The sequence below is a fragment of the Lissotriton vulgaris genome, chromosome 3_2, assembly GCF_964263255.1.
Source record: "Lissotriton vulgaris chromosome 3_2, aLisVul1.2, whole genome shotgun sequence".
Classification (NCBI taxonomy): Eukaryota; Metazoa; Chordata; class Amphibia; order Caudata; family Salamandridae; genus Lissotriton; species Lissotriton vulgaris.
In genome coordinates, this window is record NC_141690.1 from 12,441,766 (window position 1) to 12,461,238 (window position 19,473).

The window sequence follows — 19,473 nt, forward strand, 5'->3', positions numbered from 1 at the left end:
ATGAGCATCAGCTACATCCTCAGATTGTTTTTCGTCATTAGGGAAATTATGGAGCTTTGCAAGAAAAGGAAGCATGTCCATGTAAGCTGTATCTAATTAAGATAATACTGGAACAGATAAAGGTAGCCGGGGAGGTGGGTGGGCTCTACATGCCAAGAACAGATGCATACTGGTAAGTAGCATTTTCCGTTCAAAGAATATGAGCTGCAGATTACACACTGTTGCATAGATTATACAGCAGTACCCCCTCTTAGCGGCCACCACCAGTATGTGTTGCAGTAGTTTGAAATAGAGTTTTGAGTACAGCCTGGCCCACAGTAGCTTGTTGTTTAGTTTGCACATCTACACAATAATGTTTTGTGAATGTGTGAGGTGTAGACCATGTAGCTGCTTTGCAGATGTCATCTAAGAGAATGTTCCCTAAAAATGCCATTGAAGCCCCTATCTTTCTTGTAGAGTGGGCTTTAGGAGAAACAGATAAGGTATGTTTAGCTTTCTGGTAGCAAATGTGTATACATTTGACAATCGATGTAGCTAACCCAGATTTTGATATAGGGTTGCCTTTGTGTGGTGGTGAGAAATACACGAAAAGTTGTTTGGTTTTACGACAAGGTTGTGTTCTTTCAATGTAGTATAACAATGCTCTTTTGACATCTATAGCATGAAGAGCTCTTTCTGCGACTGTTTGTGGCTGCGAGAAAAAATAGGCAGTTTCACAGATTGACTGAGGTGGAAGGGAGAAATGACTTTGGAAAGGAATTTAGGATTAGTACGGAGAACGACCTCATTATGATGCATCTGCAGGAAAGGATCTTGAATGGTTAGTGCTTGTAGTTCACTAACTCTTCGTAGAGAAATAATAGCTACTAAAAACGCAACCTTCCATGTTAAGAATTGTAGTTCACATTTATGTAAAGGTTCGAAGGGAGGTCCCTTTAGCCGCGTGTAGTGACCGGATATTTTGTCCTATTTCTGAGTAATGGGGACTTTGGTCTACTACCATCCTAGTATAGTGATTAGATCCCTATTTTTAGCCTATTTGTAGGGTTTGCCTATTGGCTTTGGCATGATTCTATGTCTCTTTTGCCTCTTTTCGGGTCTAAAGTCCTAAACTAGAGAGCAGTCATCTTGTCTTCCTGCCTCAGTTGTCTGAGGCGCTTGTAGGTCAGAAGTGATCTTTAGAGTTGAGCCTGTTATTCACTAGTTAGAAACCGGTGAGGACCAGCCCTTATCGAAGGAATGTGCTTACTTCCCCGGGCTCTAGACGCAACTACAGCTGGCCACTGTGGGAGCGCAGGGAGCTCAGGGCTTGGTGCAGGAATTTGGTGGGAGGCGGGGTGCTTGCTGGAAATTTCCATGAGCAGAGAGCTTCCCATATTATCAGAGAACAGAAGAGCAGAGAGGTCAGATGTTTTTTGGAATTGAAGGAGTCAGTTGGTTTGCAGAGCTGGAGCTGAGAGCTGGAGCTGAGAGCTGGAGCTGTGAGCTGGAGCTGTGAGCTGGAGCTGTGAGTTGGACAGCTGATCTGTGAAGCAGTTACCAGGCCGATGGAAGAGTTGGAATTGTTGGCACACGATAAAGTTACATTTGGAGTGCAGTTGGAGTGAAGCTAGTACGTTGGTGATGGTGAAGGAGAGAGAGTCCTGATTCCACCAGAGAGAGAAACAGACAGATGGACCCTTCTTAACAGGGTGAGGTATTCTTAGCTAGTTTGCACTATATATAATCATTCATCCCTTTTTGTTTTCTACCGTACTGTATTATTGCAATGTTTTCTTTGTCTTGTTCTCTTTCCAATAAAGACCCCAATACCTGCCTGTACATCATGATTAATCACTTTTCTTTCAGCCATGTGTGAATTGTTTTTTTAGTAATAAAGCTTCCTTCTTGTCATTCTAATAAAGAGACCCCAATGTGCATTAGTATCATTTGTATGTTTTCCTTTGGGAGGGAGTAAGTGGGCTTTTCATAGCCAGGTGCTGACCTACAGAAGGCTGGTGGTCCCCTTCTTACAGGTAACTGAAGACAGTGAACTGTACTGCTTCTGATCAGAGAATAACTGCAAATGCATTAGTCAGATCTATGTATCTTTTTGGTGGGTATGTGTGCATTCCCTTTCATCTATATTGTTATTCCTCCTTGTCATTCTATTAGTGTGTAAAGAGGCCCCAATACGTAGTAATTGCACTTGAGAGTTGTTTACTAAGACAGAATTAACCTTTCTTTTTAGGCAGGTGCTGTCATATAGAAGGATGGGCAATTCCCTTCTTACAGGTAACTGAGAAATGGAAGACAGGGTAGTTTTGATAGGAAATAACTTCCAGTGAATATTAGGTACTTAGGAACTTCCCAATAGAGAGATAAAGAGCAGAAGGTATTAATAGGACAGTGAGATCGCTCAAGATAGAGCGTTAATGAGAGCACCAATTGGGATTGGTGTGTAATGAGATTGCTCAAGATAGGGCATTAGTGAGAGCACCAATTGGGGATGGTGTGTAATGAGATCGCTCAAGATAGGGCTTTAATGAGAGCACCAATTGTGATTGGTATGTAGTGAGATCGCTCAAGATAGGGCGTTAATGAGAACACCAATTGTGGTTGGTGTGGTAGAGTGAGCTACTCTCCACTATGAGAAGGAGGGCAGAATCGTCCGGGCCAGATTGTCGCGGGGCTATAAGGTAAGATCATAGGAAAGGACATGGAATTCCGTAGTTATTAGTGACTATTCTTAGTAATCCCTTAGATCTAGCAGTGTTTTTGATGATATAAGCTTGTATATTGCGAGTGCCCCATTCCCGGGTAAGTACTCCGGAACCATTGTAAATAGGGTCCGGGAAGGAATGGTGTTACGTTTTGGCCGGGTTGGTTGTATCTAGGTGAGTGGGTGATTCTTGGTCCGAGAATCCGGTCATTACACCGTGTGAGAACAATGTTTAAGTTTAGAGTGATAGATACTGTCTATTTTGTAGGTATGCAGCTATGGCACCAAGAAGCAGTCTAATAGACATGTAGGCTAAGTTACATCTTTGGAGGTGTAATAAGTAGCCTATGATGTGTTGAATAGCCACATCTAGAGGATTGATATTGTTGTTGTGACAATATATTACAAAGCGTTTCCACTTAGCGGTATAGCATGCTCTAGTCTAGTGGTTGGGCGTCTAGCTTCTTTAATGACGTTCATGCAGTCAGGAGGAAGGTTAAGGTAACCGAATTCTAGGACCTCAGGAGCCTGATCGCAAAGTTGAGCTGAGCTGGGTCCGGGTGTCTGATCTCTCCGTGGTTCTGGGTTAAGAGGCGTGGAGCTAGGTATCATTTTTGGTGTGGTACTACAGAAAGTTCCAGCAGTGTGGTGTGACGTGGTTGTCTGGCCCACTTTGGAGAAACTAGAATGAGGGTTAGAAAATGCTGCTGTAGTTTGCGTACTACTAGTGGCATGAGTGGGAGAGGTGGAAAAGCGTACGCAAATCTGCCTGACCAGTTCATCCATATCGCATTGCCTTTGGACAGTGGGTGTGGATATCTGGCGGTAAAGCTTGGGCATTTGGCGTTTTCGTGGGTGGCAAAGAGGTCTATTGAGGTTGTCCCACATCTGATAGAATGGTTGAAGAACTTGTGGATGAAGTTCCCACTCGTGGATCTGTTGTGTTTGACGGCTCAACACATCTGCCATGGTGTTCTGTACCCCTGGAACATGTTGGGCTAAGAGGAATATGTTTTGAGGTATAGCCCACCACCATATGTTTCGTACTAGCTGAGAGAGTTGCAGGGAGTGTGTTCCGCCCTGTTTCTGTATGTAATACATGGCTGTCATGTTGTCCATGCGGACTAATACAGTCTTGCCTGATATTTGCTTTCGGAATGCTTTTAAGGCTAAGAATATGGTTGGTAACTCCAGATGGTTGATATGGAGTAACTTTTGTTGTGGTGTCCACCTGCCCTGCACGGTGTGTTGCAGTAGGTAAGCTCCCCAGCCGGAGAGCGATGCGTCCGCTATCAATACTATCTGAGGAACTGGCTCGAGGAACGGTCACCCTTTGGAAAGGTTTTTGGTGTTCCACCACTGCAGAGAGTGATGAGTACGACCGTCCACCAACACTAGATCTGTCAACTGACCTTGAGCCTGGTTCCATTGGTGTGCTAAGCACTCTTGAAGAGGATGCATTTGTATTCTTGCATGGGGCATTATAAAAATGCAAGAGGCCATCCTCCCTATGAGCTGCATGAATACTCGAGCTGGAAGGGAGTGTTCTGGTTGAAATTTTGTGAGAAGAGCTTGCATGTTTGCTATACTGACTGGAGAGTGATAAGCTAGCGCTTTTGAGGTGTTTATTGTGGCACCGAGGTATTGTTGTATGTGGGACGGTTGCAGATGGGACTTGGAGTGGTTTATTGTGGACCCCAAGTCGTGAAGTAGCTGGATAGTGGCATGAGTGTGTTGTACACACTGGTTGTAAGAGCTGTCTTTTATGAGCCAGTCGTCCAGATATGGGAAGACGTGAATGTGCCGTCTTCTTAAGTGTCCTGCCACTACTGCTAAGCATTTGGTGAACACACTTGGTGCTGTTGTGACTCTGAATGGGAGTACTTTGAATTGATAATGCTGACCGTCTATTACAAATCTGAGATACTTTTTGTGAGCGGTGTGAATGGGAATGTGTAAGTAGGCGTCCTTGAGAACTAGAGTAACAAGGAAGTCGTTTTGTGAAAGAAGAGGAAGGACCTGCTGGAGTGTGACCATGTGGAAATGGTCTGACTGTATGTATATGTTTAGGGGTCTGAGGTCTAGAATAGGCCTTTGAGAGCTGTCCTTCTTTGGGATAAGAAAGTACAGGGAGGTAACTCCCTTGTTTTGTTGGTGCAGAGGAACTGGTTCTATTGCACTTTTTTCTAGGAGGGATATTACCTCTTGCTTTAGCAGTAATAGATGCTCTTGTGACATTGTATGCTGTCTAGGTGGTATGTTTGGGGGGTTGATGTTCGTTTGAGACAATACCCTGATTGAATAATTTGTCGCACCCACCTGTCTGATGTGATGTTTGTCCAGACAGGAAGGAATTGTTGTAATCTTCCCCCACTTGAGTGGAATGGTGAGGGGGAAGTGGAGGAAAGTCATTGGGTAGGGGTGGAGGCAGAGCAGGAGTTGTTAGTTTTGCCTCCGACTTTGTTATTGTTACCCCTGTAACCCCCTCTTTGGTAGCCCCTAGTGAAAGTGGATTGGCTAGGGGTTTTGTAAGAAGTAGAGGGGCTATCCGAGGAGTAGCCTCTGGTGTTGCTTCTGTAGGATGAGCGACAAAATGAGGGTCTGGGAGCTTGCGACTGCAAGGCTCCCATAGATTTAGCTGTGTCAGTATCCTTTTTCATTTTTTCAAGGGATACATCAACATTAGGGCCAATAGGTGTTTCTCATCGAATGGTTGATTGAGGATGGAACTCTGGACTTCAGGTTTGATACCTGAAATACATAGCCAGGCATGCCTACGCAAAAGGACGCTGGTGTTAATTGCCCTTGGAGCAGTATCTGCCGCATCTAGGGCACAACGGATGGAGGTATTAGTGATAGTTTTACCTTCTTGAATGAGTTCATTGGCCATATTTTTATATTTATTTGGGAGATGCTGCATTATGGATTCCAGCTCATCATAATGTGCCCTGTCGTACCTTGCTAACAGCGCTTGAGTATTGGCGATGCGCCATATGTTTATTTTATTTATTTATTTGTTTCATTTGTAGAGCGCTTGGTTACACCAACAGTGAGTCACTGCGCTAAGATACAATTAGATGAGTACTACTGTTGCGAAGAAGGTCTTACACTTTTCCCTCAAAAGTATTGGAGAACAGCCACGTCTTTAGCTGTTTTCTGAAAACTCTTTCGCTGGGTTCCAATCTTATGTTCGCTGCCTGTGACGCTGTTAGTTTACCAGAGGCGTCAAGGAGTTTAGACTCCTTATCTGGTGGTGGGGCCTCACCTGATGTTTGGGAATTGGCATTTTTTCGTGCATTTGAGACTAAAGGGGAGTCTAGAGGTGCAGGCCCCTAATATAGACTGGATCTGTAGGGGCAGCCTTATATTTTTTCTCAATTCGGGTGTTGAGGACTCGAGCCCTGACTGGATCTTTAAATACCTCTGGTGCATGCTTAATGATCAGCTTAAGCTTGGGTAGAATTGAAGTAGACCTTTGTGTGGTGTCAAAAGAGTCCATTAAGAAATCTTCCTTCACAGTGTCTGTGTGTAGGTCAACCCCATGGTATTGTGCAGCCCTATGGACAAGTAGGTTAAAGCCTATAGTGTCCTCTGGGGGGGGGGGGAAGGTCTGGAGGGATATATGTCATCCTGTTGAACATAAGGGACGTCCGGGTGTTATAACTATCCCATGGGTTAGAGGAAGAGTGTTCCCTAATGGATCATTCGCACCTCCCCCTGTATCATCATCAGAATCTGTATCATCATCACATCCTACTGGGGTAGGGGATGGTGTGGAAGAGTGATGTGGTGGGGGAGGAGGTGGGGAAGGGATCCTTTATGGAGAGGTTGCAATGTCTCTCTTTTTAGGAGGAGGCGCCGGTGCAGGTGCATCTAGTGGTCGCTTCTTGGAGCTAAGAACCAATTGACCAGTCTTAGGATCCTTCACGAGAGTCTTTTGAGTAGGATCTGGTGTAAAATGTTCCTCTATATAAGGCAGATCCTTGGGTGTCGAAGTTCTCGGTTCCGGAGACTTTTTCAGCACCGACTCGGTAGCTGTTCTAGGTTCTTTTGGCTTGGAACCGTGACCTTTTGGAATGTCTTTGGCTGGCGGAACGTGTAGTTTTTTCGGTTCCGAGGCCTTTTTCGGCTTCGAAGCATGGGAGTCGGGCCCTTAGGTGGCAGATTTTTGCTTGGCTCTGAGTGCGGTTTTGAAGTTGATGAGCCGGTGCCCGTCTTCGGAGCCGAGTGCTTGTGTGTGGAAGCAGCGGTCGGCGTAGATGAAGAAGATGGCTTCTTTTTCGGTGTCGCTTGTGTGTCAGCACCGGAAATAGGCTGGCTTGAGCCCGAGTCGCCTGAAGGCATAGTAGGCTTCTTTGCCGAGCCAAAGCTTGGGAAGCAGTCTCTCGGTGTGTACTCAGGCCCGAAGACGAGGGTGTGACCGAAGCTTTTTTTGAGGGTGTTGTGGAAGGGTCGGGCCAACATATGTACTTACAGTCCGCTGTGCTGGAGTGATGACCTCGACGTCTGAGCCTTCGGCGTCGGAGTAGCTGCCGCTTTCTTCGGCCTGCTGCGGTTCTGGTACATCAACGCCTTCTTCAAAGAGGTCATCGGGAATCGAAGCTGACGAGAGAGCCATTCTTCTTCGAGCTCGTCGGTCCCGAATTGTCTTTTTGGAGCGGAAAGAGGCACGAGCTGAACAGTCCCTGGCCTCGTGCTCAGGTGAGAGGCAAAGGTGACACACCTCATGGAGATCGGTGTGGGTAAACTTTGACCCACATTGAGGACACTTCTTGAATGACGTCCTTTCCATGAGCTAGAAGATAAGGACTAGGTAGGCCCGAAGGCCTTCGTCGACGACCGCAATCGAAGGCTGCAAAATTGTCGAGACTCGCGTCAAGATGGGAAGCGCGTTCGAGACAATACCGTCGGAAACAGGTGAGGGATTGCGCTTCAAAAGAAACTTGGTTCCATACCGGAGCGCAGAAAACACATCCGAGCCCGATGGCGGAAAAAAACAATCTGAGGATGGAGCCGATGCCCATGCGCAATGTGATCCAAAGGAGGAGTCACCTATCTCGTGACTTCCAAAGAACTTTTCAGGACAAAAACAAGTGCAAACATCCGGTCCCAATACTAGATGGCGATCTATGCAACAGTGTGTAATCTGCAGCTCATATGCGTCGAACATAATTTTATTTGTGTGATTAATAAAAGTTATTACAAAGTTCAACATAAAACAGTACAGTTGAGTATAAAAATGAGAGCTGTTTGGTCTACACAAAAGGCAGGGCTTAAAGAAGCCAATTCAAACTAATTCAAACGCAGTAATTTTTTTAAGAGATACCTTTCATACAATCCTGGGAATGTGGTCTTAGGATGACCCTATCAATTTCTCTGATGTCTAGGTCATAGTACATGACCAATCTGCTAAATAGCTGCATGTAATTGCCCAGAACACTGGGTGGAGTTGCTTCTTTTATTGCAAGGAGACCCAATCTTAAAAACCATGTCTGTAGCAATTCAACATAAAGGTCTAAAGGGCATGGACAAATACATAATATATAAGGAAAGGATTCAGGCTTGTAACCACATCCTCTACACATCATTTGCAGCACATAAGACTTTGGGATGTCGAAGTAGCACGAAAATCTGCTACGGCAAGAAGTTGGAACCTGATTCGCAAGAATTCCATTGTAACAGATGGTTTCAAATTCAATGACATGTAGTTCTAGGCTGCAAATAATTAAATGTAAGCGGGCTGTGGCTGTGAAGCACTTTGTTTTGAAAAAAATTAAAACCTAAAAAATCTTTCTACACAACGCGAATCCTTTGGATTGAGAACGAGTTTCTGTGCAAGGATACAAATTGAAGAAAAGTGCTGATTGCACAAGGATAAAAGTGACTTTATGTAATGTGCGCTGGTGTATCTGTTCTCTGTTAATATGTAAAACATGCTGCATCACATACAAATCAATAGCAAACACCACATCCCTCCTAATCATCTGGTAGAAACATTGCATAGCGATAGCGGTCAATGCTTCACAGTCAAACATTTCATCTGCAGAGCGCAAAAAAAGCTTCTAAAACACCTGAAATAACCCTTCACCATATAAGTACCCATATCTAGCACACTGTCTTGCCACATACCAGACTTGCCCCATTACGCCTGCTGTTTAGGAAAGCTCTGAAGCTATACATCTCCAAGGAGCATCTATTAATAGGATAAATGACACCATTTCCCTTGCACTCTGAATGATCAAACAACCTTTTTGCTCACTCAAACCTCTGTTAATGATCTTGAATAGTCTCCCTTCCCAGTTGCTGTATTTTGATGCTTCTACATACAACGCTCCATCAACATACCTCAAGTGCAGCAATAGGACACGTAGATGCCAGGTATAGATCCTGTGCCAGATTGAAATCACCGGTAAACATGGCAAGGTGACCGGCTATGAGGTTGTGATCTTCTATCCCCTGTTAACAGAAATACTGAAGTAAGAGTACTTATAAATTCTGATTTGTTCAGCTTTGCAAACACTCATTTTCAATTTCACATCATTGTATGTTTATTTATTTATGTTACATTTTATGGCAAAAGCAGTTTTAGTTCTAGGGAAACAAGATGGTAGGACTGCTGACAACAAGAACATGGATAATCACAGAATGAAACTGAAACTATAACATGTTTCACAACCTAAAATGCATTGCAGTGGTGGGAATAGTAAAGGAAATGGAATTTCACAAGATATTGAACTGTCGTAACTCGTAACATTTTATAACACATAGCGTCTTGAAAATCTTGAATGTTTTTCTTGAATATTCTGAAGTTATTAAAGTTTCAAAGGGCATCTCATTAAGTAGGGTATCTCTATGCAGCACACTCACAGATTTCAGTATATGTCATTCTTGATGTTAGGAACTGGAGCCTGTGAAAGAGTATCTGAGCTTAGTAATTTCAAGCAGGTACAATTATTGTTCAGTTTAATGTGACTTTTTGGTAGATGGAAATAATTTTTGTAATGTTTAATTGTTTTAATTTCTAAAGAAAACAACTCGTACAGTATACATTTTAGCAGCTGTTTGGATGCTTGTAACATATATGAGAGTTATTGATATTGCTCTACATCACTGTATCATGGACATATGACTGGCAGAGGCTAAAAGGTGCAACAGCACTATTGCATTTGCACACGGTGGACACTACTCCCACTGTTTTGCCATTCTTCACAATGTAGACTTGGTTACCAAAAAGGTTTATATTATGAATTAATCACAAGTTTGCAATTTCAATGGTTGCTTCAAAGTGAAAAGGTGAGTACGGTGCTCGTCGTAGTGCTCGTGAAGGGATGGGGATGTGATAGTAAAAATACAAATGCCAATATTTATAAAGATGAAAGCGACCTACCTAACTATGTATCATAAGACTGACTAAACAACCCAAGTAATAGAATGCCATGAATGCATAATGAATTATCGGCTTCTGGGCAGAATGGGTAAGTACAGGCCCGAATGTAAGCAAAGTTGATGTTTCAACCCGAGAAACTGGAAGAAGGTAATTTGTTCCTTACAACAGGGTCTTCATCAGGACCATTGGAGGATCAACCTCAGTAGAGCCCTGCCCGATCGACAGAGGAATTTATGTGATGGGGCGAAGTTGCTCCAGGTACATGAAAATGTAGGACACTGCGGGTACAGAACTGAAAGATAGAAAGGCTTCACAGCAATTGGTGAGGGTAAGCCTTGGAATTACTCAGGCATAGAGAATTGAATCCAACATGTGTGAATATGTGCTCAAAAATTCAATGTAGTGCAGGATAAATCAGCATTATTTTGGTCAAGGTCGATGAATCAGCCCGGGTGTCTCGAGCACCATACTCACCTTTTCACTTTGGAGCAACCATTGAAATTGCGAACTTGTGATTTATTCATAATATAAACTTTTTTTCTAACCAAGTTAACCTGGTCATTGTTCTATAAAATTATTGTGGGGTGTTCTCTAATTTTGTTTCCCTCCTTGAGAAGTTCACCTGTCAGTTGGACCACTTATTGTACGTACTATTATTGGCCCTGGACCAGCTGGCTACTGGGTATACCCTATTGTTATGCAACAAAATACATTCTTCACAATGTGGCAATGAGCCATATACCCACACTGCACCATGACCCAACAGTTGTCAGACCCTAAACACAGCAAGAGAAACCCTAATACCAGTACGCCGTCCTGTTGTCAAGCAGTTTCCAGACTACCTTTTCATTTTATAATACTGCATGCACAACAAATCACTTCAGTACAAAGAACTTTAAAAGGGATTCCACTTCTGAAGGGTGGCCAGTGCTGTCACCCAACTGAGGTACGCTGGTTGGCTAATGCAGTATGACTCTATCCCTCACCTAGGGTCCCTGAACAGTGATATGTGTACTTTCCAAGGTGAGGCTGAGGACACCCTATCAGCATCTGCTGGATGTATATGATTATGTTTAAAGGAAATTTGCAGGATTAACGGCATTTACTATTTCATAGATACCAATTCATAGAAGGTCTTTTTTTCAAATCGGCATTTGCATGCCTATTTTATTTTAAGGTGTAAATGCAGTGGTTGCAGGTCTTACTTTCAGAAGCATTTTCGTCTGAGGTATTTATTTCAGTTCTTTACCTCAGGAGACATTATTTCAGATTTATATCTTTTACATTGTTATATGCTTTTAATTCACTGACCCCTCACATCCCCTAAACACAATTTATTCCTGTCTCTTTCACAACCCCTAAACACCATCTACCCCTGCCCTCTACAAACCTTCCCTACATTTAAACTCTACCCATCCTTCTACAATAAAAACACATATCACACCTAAACTACACTGTAAGGTGAGACGGGTTCTGGGGGGAACTCCATCATGGCGGGCACCATAGGCCATAACCATGAGATCAGTAGCGCCTTAGTGCTTCTAGGGAAGGAGACAACCGAGTGGCCGTACCCCCCTGGGGTTCAAAAAGAGAACGAGGAGAATAGCAATCTCATGGAGGATCTGAGCAGAAGAAAAGACGCTTGCGGATCGAGACCCGGTGATCAGCTATGGACAAGGAACGTGGGCGGAAGGACAGCAACAAGACCGAAACTGCTGCTTTCGGAATCAGCTGAGCAAGAGGAACAGTTGGAGAGGTGACAGTGGTGCAAAGGGATATTGATGTGGTCAGACTTGCCGGTCGATTGAGGACACCCCAGGACAAGACTGTTCAACGGAAGCAGTCGGCTTCCAGACTGGAATTGGAGGGAAGGAGGCATCAGACGACAAAGTGCTGCAGTACACTGCTACTATGCCGGGCAGCCAGGAGAGTGACACAGACACCCCAGGTCTCATCGCCATAAACCCAGAATATGGGTGACGGGGGCACAAATTTCTTTTGGTGGGGGTGGTGGGGTGCACGAACGATCGAATACATGGGGAGTCAGCAGTTGTACCATGTTATCGACTTAACCTAGGTGTATGAAGACAGCCTAGGCACAACCTCCTATTGATGGTTGAACTGTTGTCAGGTTACAAAAATAACTGCACTGATCCTAGTTTGTTTGGGTTTGCTTTTGAGGAGTAACGTGTTGTGGTCAGGATGCCTTGTGAGAGGATCCTACACATACCTACGAAGTTATTAGGACAAGAGTAACCTGAGAATCTTGTCCTGGATACACCACTAAGACTTGACTGTTGTTACCTTGTTCTCAAATCCTTAGAAAATAAAAGCCTAAAAAAATCCCCTTAGTTGGATCTTACCATTTTCACTACTACTTTCACCCATCCATGATACCTAAACTCCACTCATCACTGAACCCTAAACTCCCTCAATATCCTTATACACCATCCATTCCTGAACCTTAAAAAACCCTTTCTTTAGCCTAACCAGCATAACCTTAAGCCCTAATAAACCCTCACTACCATTAAACACCATCTATCCAAGAGCCTAAAAAAAAAACCACCACTCTTAAACTCCGCCCATCCAAAAACCTTAAAAGCCCTTTTTACATCTAAACACCACTCCTTGAACCTTTAAACCACTCACCGCCCTAAATTCAACCCATTTCTGTACCCTAAACCTATCTCTGCATATAAACTCTACCCATCCCTGACCCCTTAAATCCCTTAACACCCCTAAACCAATCTCCTTCCTAAACATAAAAAACCTTCACCACCCCTAAACTCCACCCATTTGTGGACCCCTAAAACTCCTCAACACCCCTACACTCCACCCATCCCTGAACCCTAAAAACCCATCACCACCGCTAATCTAGACCCATTCCTGAACCCAAACCCCCTCACTACCCATAAATTCCATCCAAGTTTCAAATAATTTTGGATCTTTTTCTTAAATTGAAATTTATTTCAAAATGTTTTCTTTACTTTTTGATTTATTTGAATTTCTGTAAAATTGTCTTTAATTAAAATTGTTTTTGCACAATTTAATTTCCTCCAATGTGATTTCTTACTTTTCATTTTTCAGTTAATTCACATTTATCATTATCTGCCACCTCTTCCTGCTCAATGAAGAATAGTCCATAGTACTGACCAAGATAAAAATGTACAGAACACTTTGCACATCACTGAATCAAAAGTGATGGCAACACTGTCCCAAGTTGAGCATAAGCAAGAAAAAGCTGCTGGTATTTAGTAGCCTATATGAGCAGCCAGTATGACTTTTTTTTCGGATTTTGCAAACTGTCAAAGGAAGAAGAGCTAGTGAACTTGGACTAGTAGTTTCTAAACAAAGATGTTCTGCTATCCAGGGTCCCACTCAGAACAAAAGTTTTTACGGTATTTTGAAACACCACAACAGGCACTGGTAGTACTAACCTAACAGAAAGCACAATGACAGTACAGACAAGTGATGGAAGGCAAGAAAGTGTTAAGAAATTCCTAAAGACACTGCCAGGTTACTGGGCCTCAATTGTAAAAACAGTGCTCATTATTCACGGGTGCCATAAGCTACACAATATTAATCCACTCCACCGGTATGATCAAGTGAATCTCCTGTGGGACTTGACTCTCAGAGGGTAGTGTGGTTAAGTAGTCAAGATTTACTCAAATGGGTTGTGGAGGTTAGACACTCAGGATAGAGTTCGATAGGTAGTACTAATTAATAAAGTTAATGTTCAGTCAGATCTTTAAAAGGGAATTATCTGTAAGATGTATAAACTTTAACTGTACACCTCTGATGTCAGTCAGAAGAGCGAAACACATTCTGGGCTTCAGATCTGACCAGAAGCAGATTTAAATATCCACAAACTAATTACTAGAAATCTAGTTAAGATTGTCTATGTGGGTGGATTCAAAATACTTTTCAGTGATTGGAATGGGTAAGAAAGGTACCTCAAAGGCACGGAGAGCATAAAAAGGAAGCAGGCTAATCTACTCATTGAAGGCGACAAGGCCTCGCCTGCATCCTGATGATGTTGTAGGTCTTGTTTGCTTATTGGTCAGCTGAGGACTTTCTATCCACAGGAAAGTCATTGTCTGGTGAACTGTTCCACACAAGCCCTTGTAGTTAGCGGGGCTCTGCTCATCATTGAGGTTTGGTCACTCCTCCTGGTTGTCACTGCGCACAGCTTTGTTGGCTGTTTAGTGTTCCTCTTCACTCAGGTCAGCAGCAGCTCTGAAGTCTTGTATGAACTTCTGTCCAGAGTGGGGAGGAGTAGCAAACTACAGAGGTTCTCCTCCTGGATCACTGGGGGAGCTGATGAGACAAAACTGTCCAGAAATATACAAAGACAGGGAGGAACAATTTCACAAGGAGAGGGGTAACATACAATGAAAGCATTGGAGATATCCTGAACCTCTGCAATATTTGAAAAAAGTACAAACGTAAAGGTAACATTGCTGTGCTTCTCTTTTTAGACACTAAGTTTGATGAAGAAACTGAGCTGAAACTCCAGTTTTATTTTTTTTCTCAAAAGGAATAAAGTAAACAGGAGCAGACAACAAACAACTTCATAAGAGAGAGATTAGACACTGTCAATTTAAGGCAGCAAGTTAAACAGGGCATCCACTGCAGCAGTGACAGTGGGCTCACTGTGCACAGTCTGAGGAAGGATTTAGATATGGAAATTCAATCTACTCGACTTACTTTACCAGGGACAGGAGCAGGTGACTTATGAATTGAACCTGGTTACAGGTAATGGAGGACTATGACTACAAGTAAGTAAAGGTTCCAACTTCAGCATGAGATTTAAACCGGAGGCGGGTATGCCAGCAGGATGGAGAAAAGAGGTAGAAGAATGATTTACCAGATGCATTCAACAGAGAAGATTGGCCCAATAGAGTGTGTCAGTTTTCGAACCAGAATCAACCAATGCTTGTTAAAGGTGTGGACTTATCTCTTAAAAGCTACTCTTCAAAGATAGTACCCAACTGATTACGAACTGAATACCTGTCAGTAGTAAATTCAGTGATAGAGTTTGGCATTACATATGTTGTCTCACGATATTACCTTTTATTTTTCTTGATATTAAATGGTAGACCAGTAAGGGACATCAATATCACAAGAGAACTAAACAGCACTGTCCGTTGTCACCTATTTTATTTGCAACCTTTACTGAGCCTCTTGCAAGTGCATTAAGATCAACATAGTTGATTAAGACAGCTGTGCTGAGCCCCCCCAAGCTTAAATTGTATACAAACAATATAGTTGTATTTTTAGATTCTAATAGAGCTCAATAAAGCCCCTGCCAAGGCATGTGGAAAAAGGAAGCATGAGTATGGTGTCAATCTAGATGCTTTTGTTGAAACGGGCATTTCTATCTCTATCTCAGGATACCCTAGACCCTGTCCTTAAGGGCGGAAATAGCGACAATGATTTTCCTCCCACTGACACCCCAGACCGTTTGGATGGGGACTCGGATGTTGACCATGGCCCCTGCAGGCCCTGGTAACAGGATGCTGATGCAACTTAGAGCTATTGCAGCAAGGTTTTTTAGTGTCAGCAAAGCAATGGGTGCACTGCCAATGATAGAAGCACAAGAGAATGTATCTCAAATGGAACAAATAAGTGGTGCAACTGGGTGAGTGGAAAAACCCTAATAACCACTCATTTGTTAAACCAGCAAGCTGGTAGAACACAAGGATTCAAGGAAAGCAAGCCACATACCCACTCTGCTATTCCCTCACTCCGATCCGCTGATCTTGATGGTAGACTGTTGGGTTATTCGCTCTACATCTTCTACAAGCTACAGAGCTCCTGGGATTCCTGTCCGATCGTACTCTGTCGGCAGAGAAAGTCTCTACTTTCCTGTTCTCACTTGAATTGGTCACGGGCCCCACCGGGTCGGAAGTATCACCGGTGGAGCGACCTTCGACATATACGCAGTAGATTTTGAGCCCTGAGGATTCGCGGAAGCAATGAAACACGTGTCGGCTGGCTGCTGTTGTGTTAATGAAAATTAAAGAACTGAAGACTACCTTTTCTGTTCAGGAAATCACTGTTTTCTGTAGCCTTACTTGTTTTACTTGTTGCATGTCCAACTACATATGTTTATTTCTGATACTAGATGTGTGTGCATAGGGTTTCCTTTCCTTGAACAGGCTGCTGATGTCTTTAACACATCCTCTGCCCAATGGCTCAGGGAAAGACATATCTGCTGATCTCGACCCGGACGCCCTCTGGTACCCCCGCTTTTCTGAGTGGTCTCCGCCCAAGAAAGTAACGGCATATTTGGCAGGCCGCCTCAGAAAGCCTTTGGCACCCACCTCAGGGCAGAATTGCTGCATCCTTTCTTTGCTGGCAAAGTGGTCATGACCCAGAAATTGATACCAGGATGGCAACATTTTTGGGGAGGTATGTACAGAATCTAAAGATGAAGATACATTGTTGGATACTACTAGTCCCATTAGTAAGATTTTAAACATGGCCGAGGAAGCCAAATAATCGGGATCCCTGATCTCCCCTGAAGTCCTGTATAGGTGGACTCAACAAGCAATCATTTACTTATTTTATTTATTTTACAGTGTTTTATATAGCGCAAACTTGACCCGAATCAGGTATCAGAGCGCTTTACATAGCACCAGTTGCATTACATGTGGAGACATTCATTTTTGTTAGGCACGGGGAGATTAAGTGATTTGCCCAGAATCACAGGATGTTCAGCGTCACTGCCGAGACTCAAACCTAGTTCCCAAGATTCGAGGTTGACCGCCCTAGCCGTTAGGCCAAATCCTCTCCCCTTCTTACGGAGTGCTAATTGCGCCCTATCTATTGAGAAAAGCAGATCTCCTTTCATCAAAGTCGACCCAAAGCTTGGAAATGTGGACTCTTCAGAAGTAGGGGTGATTGCGCAAGGGGGGCTTGTTTGGTGTGCTGATACCTGCCAACTCACATGGTGTCATTGTGTGACGGATGATATAGGCTCCTATCACACGTTCGCCCGGTGAGGAGCCAGTGCCACACAGTAGCAGGGAGCACGAGCTGAAAACCACAGTAAATAGTCATTTTCAGGTCGTTTTCCCAGGCTTTGAACAGCCGACATCCATTAAGGGGTGTGAAAACATCCCAGAACTTCGGTATCAGCCTAAACACGCTTTTTCTTCTTTGGGAGGGGGGGCTTAAGGGTGGTGTGGGGTTCATAAGTGCCTCTTAGGTACTTCTTGGCAGATTCTGTAAGATTTTTAGGTCGAAGCCTAGAATAAGACTGCGCACATGCGCAGTCTCGCTGGCGAGATTAAGTGATATTGGGTAGCTTGCACTAGCAGGCTTTAAGCCCCGCCCCTCTTTCCCCTTGGCCGACGTCACCGTTTATGCTAAACGGTGGCCGGCCATTGGGAAAGAGGTTAGTGTGACATACACATTTCTCTTTTTCTGCCGTCCCACTTGGACAGACTGCCCTGACTTCTTGCTGGCGTAAAAGGTTTGTTATCTTTATGGGGCTAATAAAAACCTTTTACGCCAGAATGAAGTCAGGGCAGTCGTCCAAGTGGGATAGCAGAAAAAGACAAAAGTGTACGGCACAACCCTGGATGTCTGGCAAGCGCTTACAGACTTGTCTACTTAGCTGGTCGGACCCACCCGAATTGAACAGAGGAAATGGAGTTGAGGAAAAAGGTTGAGCGATGACAGTAGGGCAGAGGTACGTCTTTTTCTTTGATCCAGGCCTTTGTATGCCATCTTCCTCTGGGCTTTGTTTAACTGACTGCCAGGAGGAGGAGGAGCGTCTTGCGTATGCAGGCAAGGAGGTCTGGCTTATCATTTTCTTTGTCCTGGCTGTCGGAGAAGACTGTGGTGGTTACAGCTGGAGAGTAGATAAGAAAATAACGTTGCACAGTATCCTTCACCACCTGCTAACAAAACCTATGGGCCTTGCGGGTGCATGCTTGTTTATGAAATTATAAATATGTATTGATGATTTTTTCCCCGTCAAGTTTTTGTAATGTATTCCACTGTGTTTTATTTATTTTTCATTGCGCTTTCTTATATCGTAATTTTATTTTCCAGTCCTTTATGTAACTTCATCTCTAGATGGTATTTAAGAAGCAAATCATGTTTTTGTGTGTGTAAACGCCAGTGCCTTTTATTTTTTATTTTTATTCAAAATTTGAACTGTTTAAAGCAGAGGTACAGAGCATCCGTGCCCTGTGCCCCGGTTGAGTCATGAGGTCTGTGATTAGCACTACGGGTGATGTAGGGGGCACTGAGCCAGTACTGTGGTAAACACATTAAAGTGCTGCCTAAGAGAAGCGCGAGGAAGGGCGTCTTAGTGGTGAAATCAAAATAAAGGTCTAGCAGGGGGTAGTGTTGGAGAATAAAAGGGGGGTCTTTACCTAGAAACAGGAGGGCGGGCCGGGGTGCACCAGTCCGCCACTCTTCCAGTGATGACCTTCCATGCCTTTGATCTCGCCCCTCGTCAGGAAGTGACAAAAGGCAGGATTGTTCCTCCCTCGCGCAGAGTGAAATTCTCGAGTTTGCCAAATGGAACTGATTGGCTTTGGAATGCTGAGCGCACCCTTGAAGTAGATTAGGGTCAGCACGGCCTCATTTTCACTCAGACAGCACTCGCCGGCCTCACCGTGATAAGATGCTTCCAGGGAGCCCTCCCCCAGGCCTAGGACAAAGGGCCGCAGGTGTGTATGGCTCGCCCCGGGGGTGTTGTTTGAGCAGGACCCTACTAAGGGCGGCATGGGAGGAGGCGCTGGTGTTTGAGGCCTTTGTTCCCCCAGGATATCTTATGCATGTGGAGAGACTCTGCTATTGAATTACTCGGAGTGTTTCACTGCTGGGGGAGGGGCCAGCAGTAACCTGAACCTGGCCAGGCCTAACAGAACGAAACTTGGGCTGGTGCTTGGCATGCCAGCACTTGGGGTTTCTGTCATGTGGCAGCCTGCCTCCTGCTTCCCACCTGGTGTGCTCCCCATCACTTATTTGGATTGTGTTTAGCAGTTGGCTTTAGCAGTACTTATTATACCACCGGTGATTAGTTCGTGTCTGCCTGCAGAGTGAGCCGTGTTTACGGGCATTACCTGCAGTGTAAACTACAGATGGGTGCTGCATTGTCTGCAGTGCGGAATGCAGTGTCGCAACACCCTTCAGTTCTCTCAAAGCCAGACTTGAGACAAAGTCTGTATTGTTGGCTGGAGGCGGCCTCCGTGAAAAGGTATTTGTTGGCCAGTGGCTCTCACTGTAGGCAGAGCCAAGGTGGAATCAGGCATATGGGCACGAGTGAATCCCTTAAACACACACTCTTCACTCTCTCTTTATAGAGTTACTTGAGTGTCCTGGCTTGGAGGACTGAACCAGACCACTCCGTGTTCTGTTCTGC

The 19,473-nt window shown here is 44.2% G+C and overlaps 1 protein-coding gene across 1 annotated transcript in view; it reads right to left on the reverse strand.

The window, feature by feature from the left end:
• Positions 1-19,473, reverse strand: part of WDR19 (WD repeat domain 19) — a 637,672-nt gene that overhangs the window by 324,421 nt on the left and 293,778 nt on the right. The window contains exon 19 of the mRNA XM_086963976.1: positions 9,047-9,157. Coding sequence (XP_086820102.1) covers positions 9,047-9,157 — 111 coding nt within the window. The remainder of the gene's footprint in view (positions 1-9,046; positions 9,158-19,473) is intronic.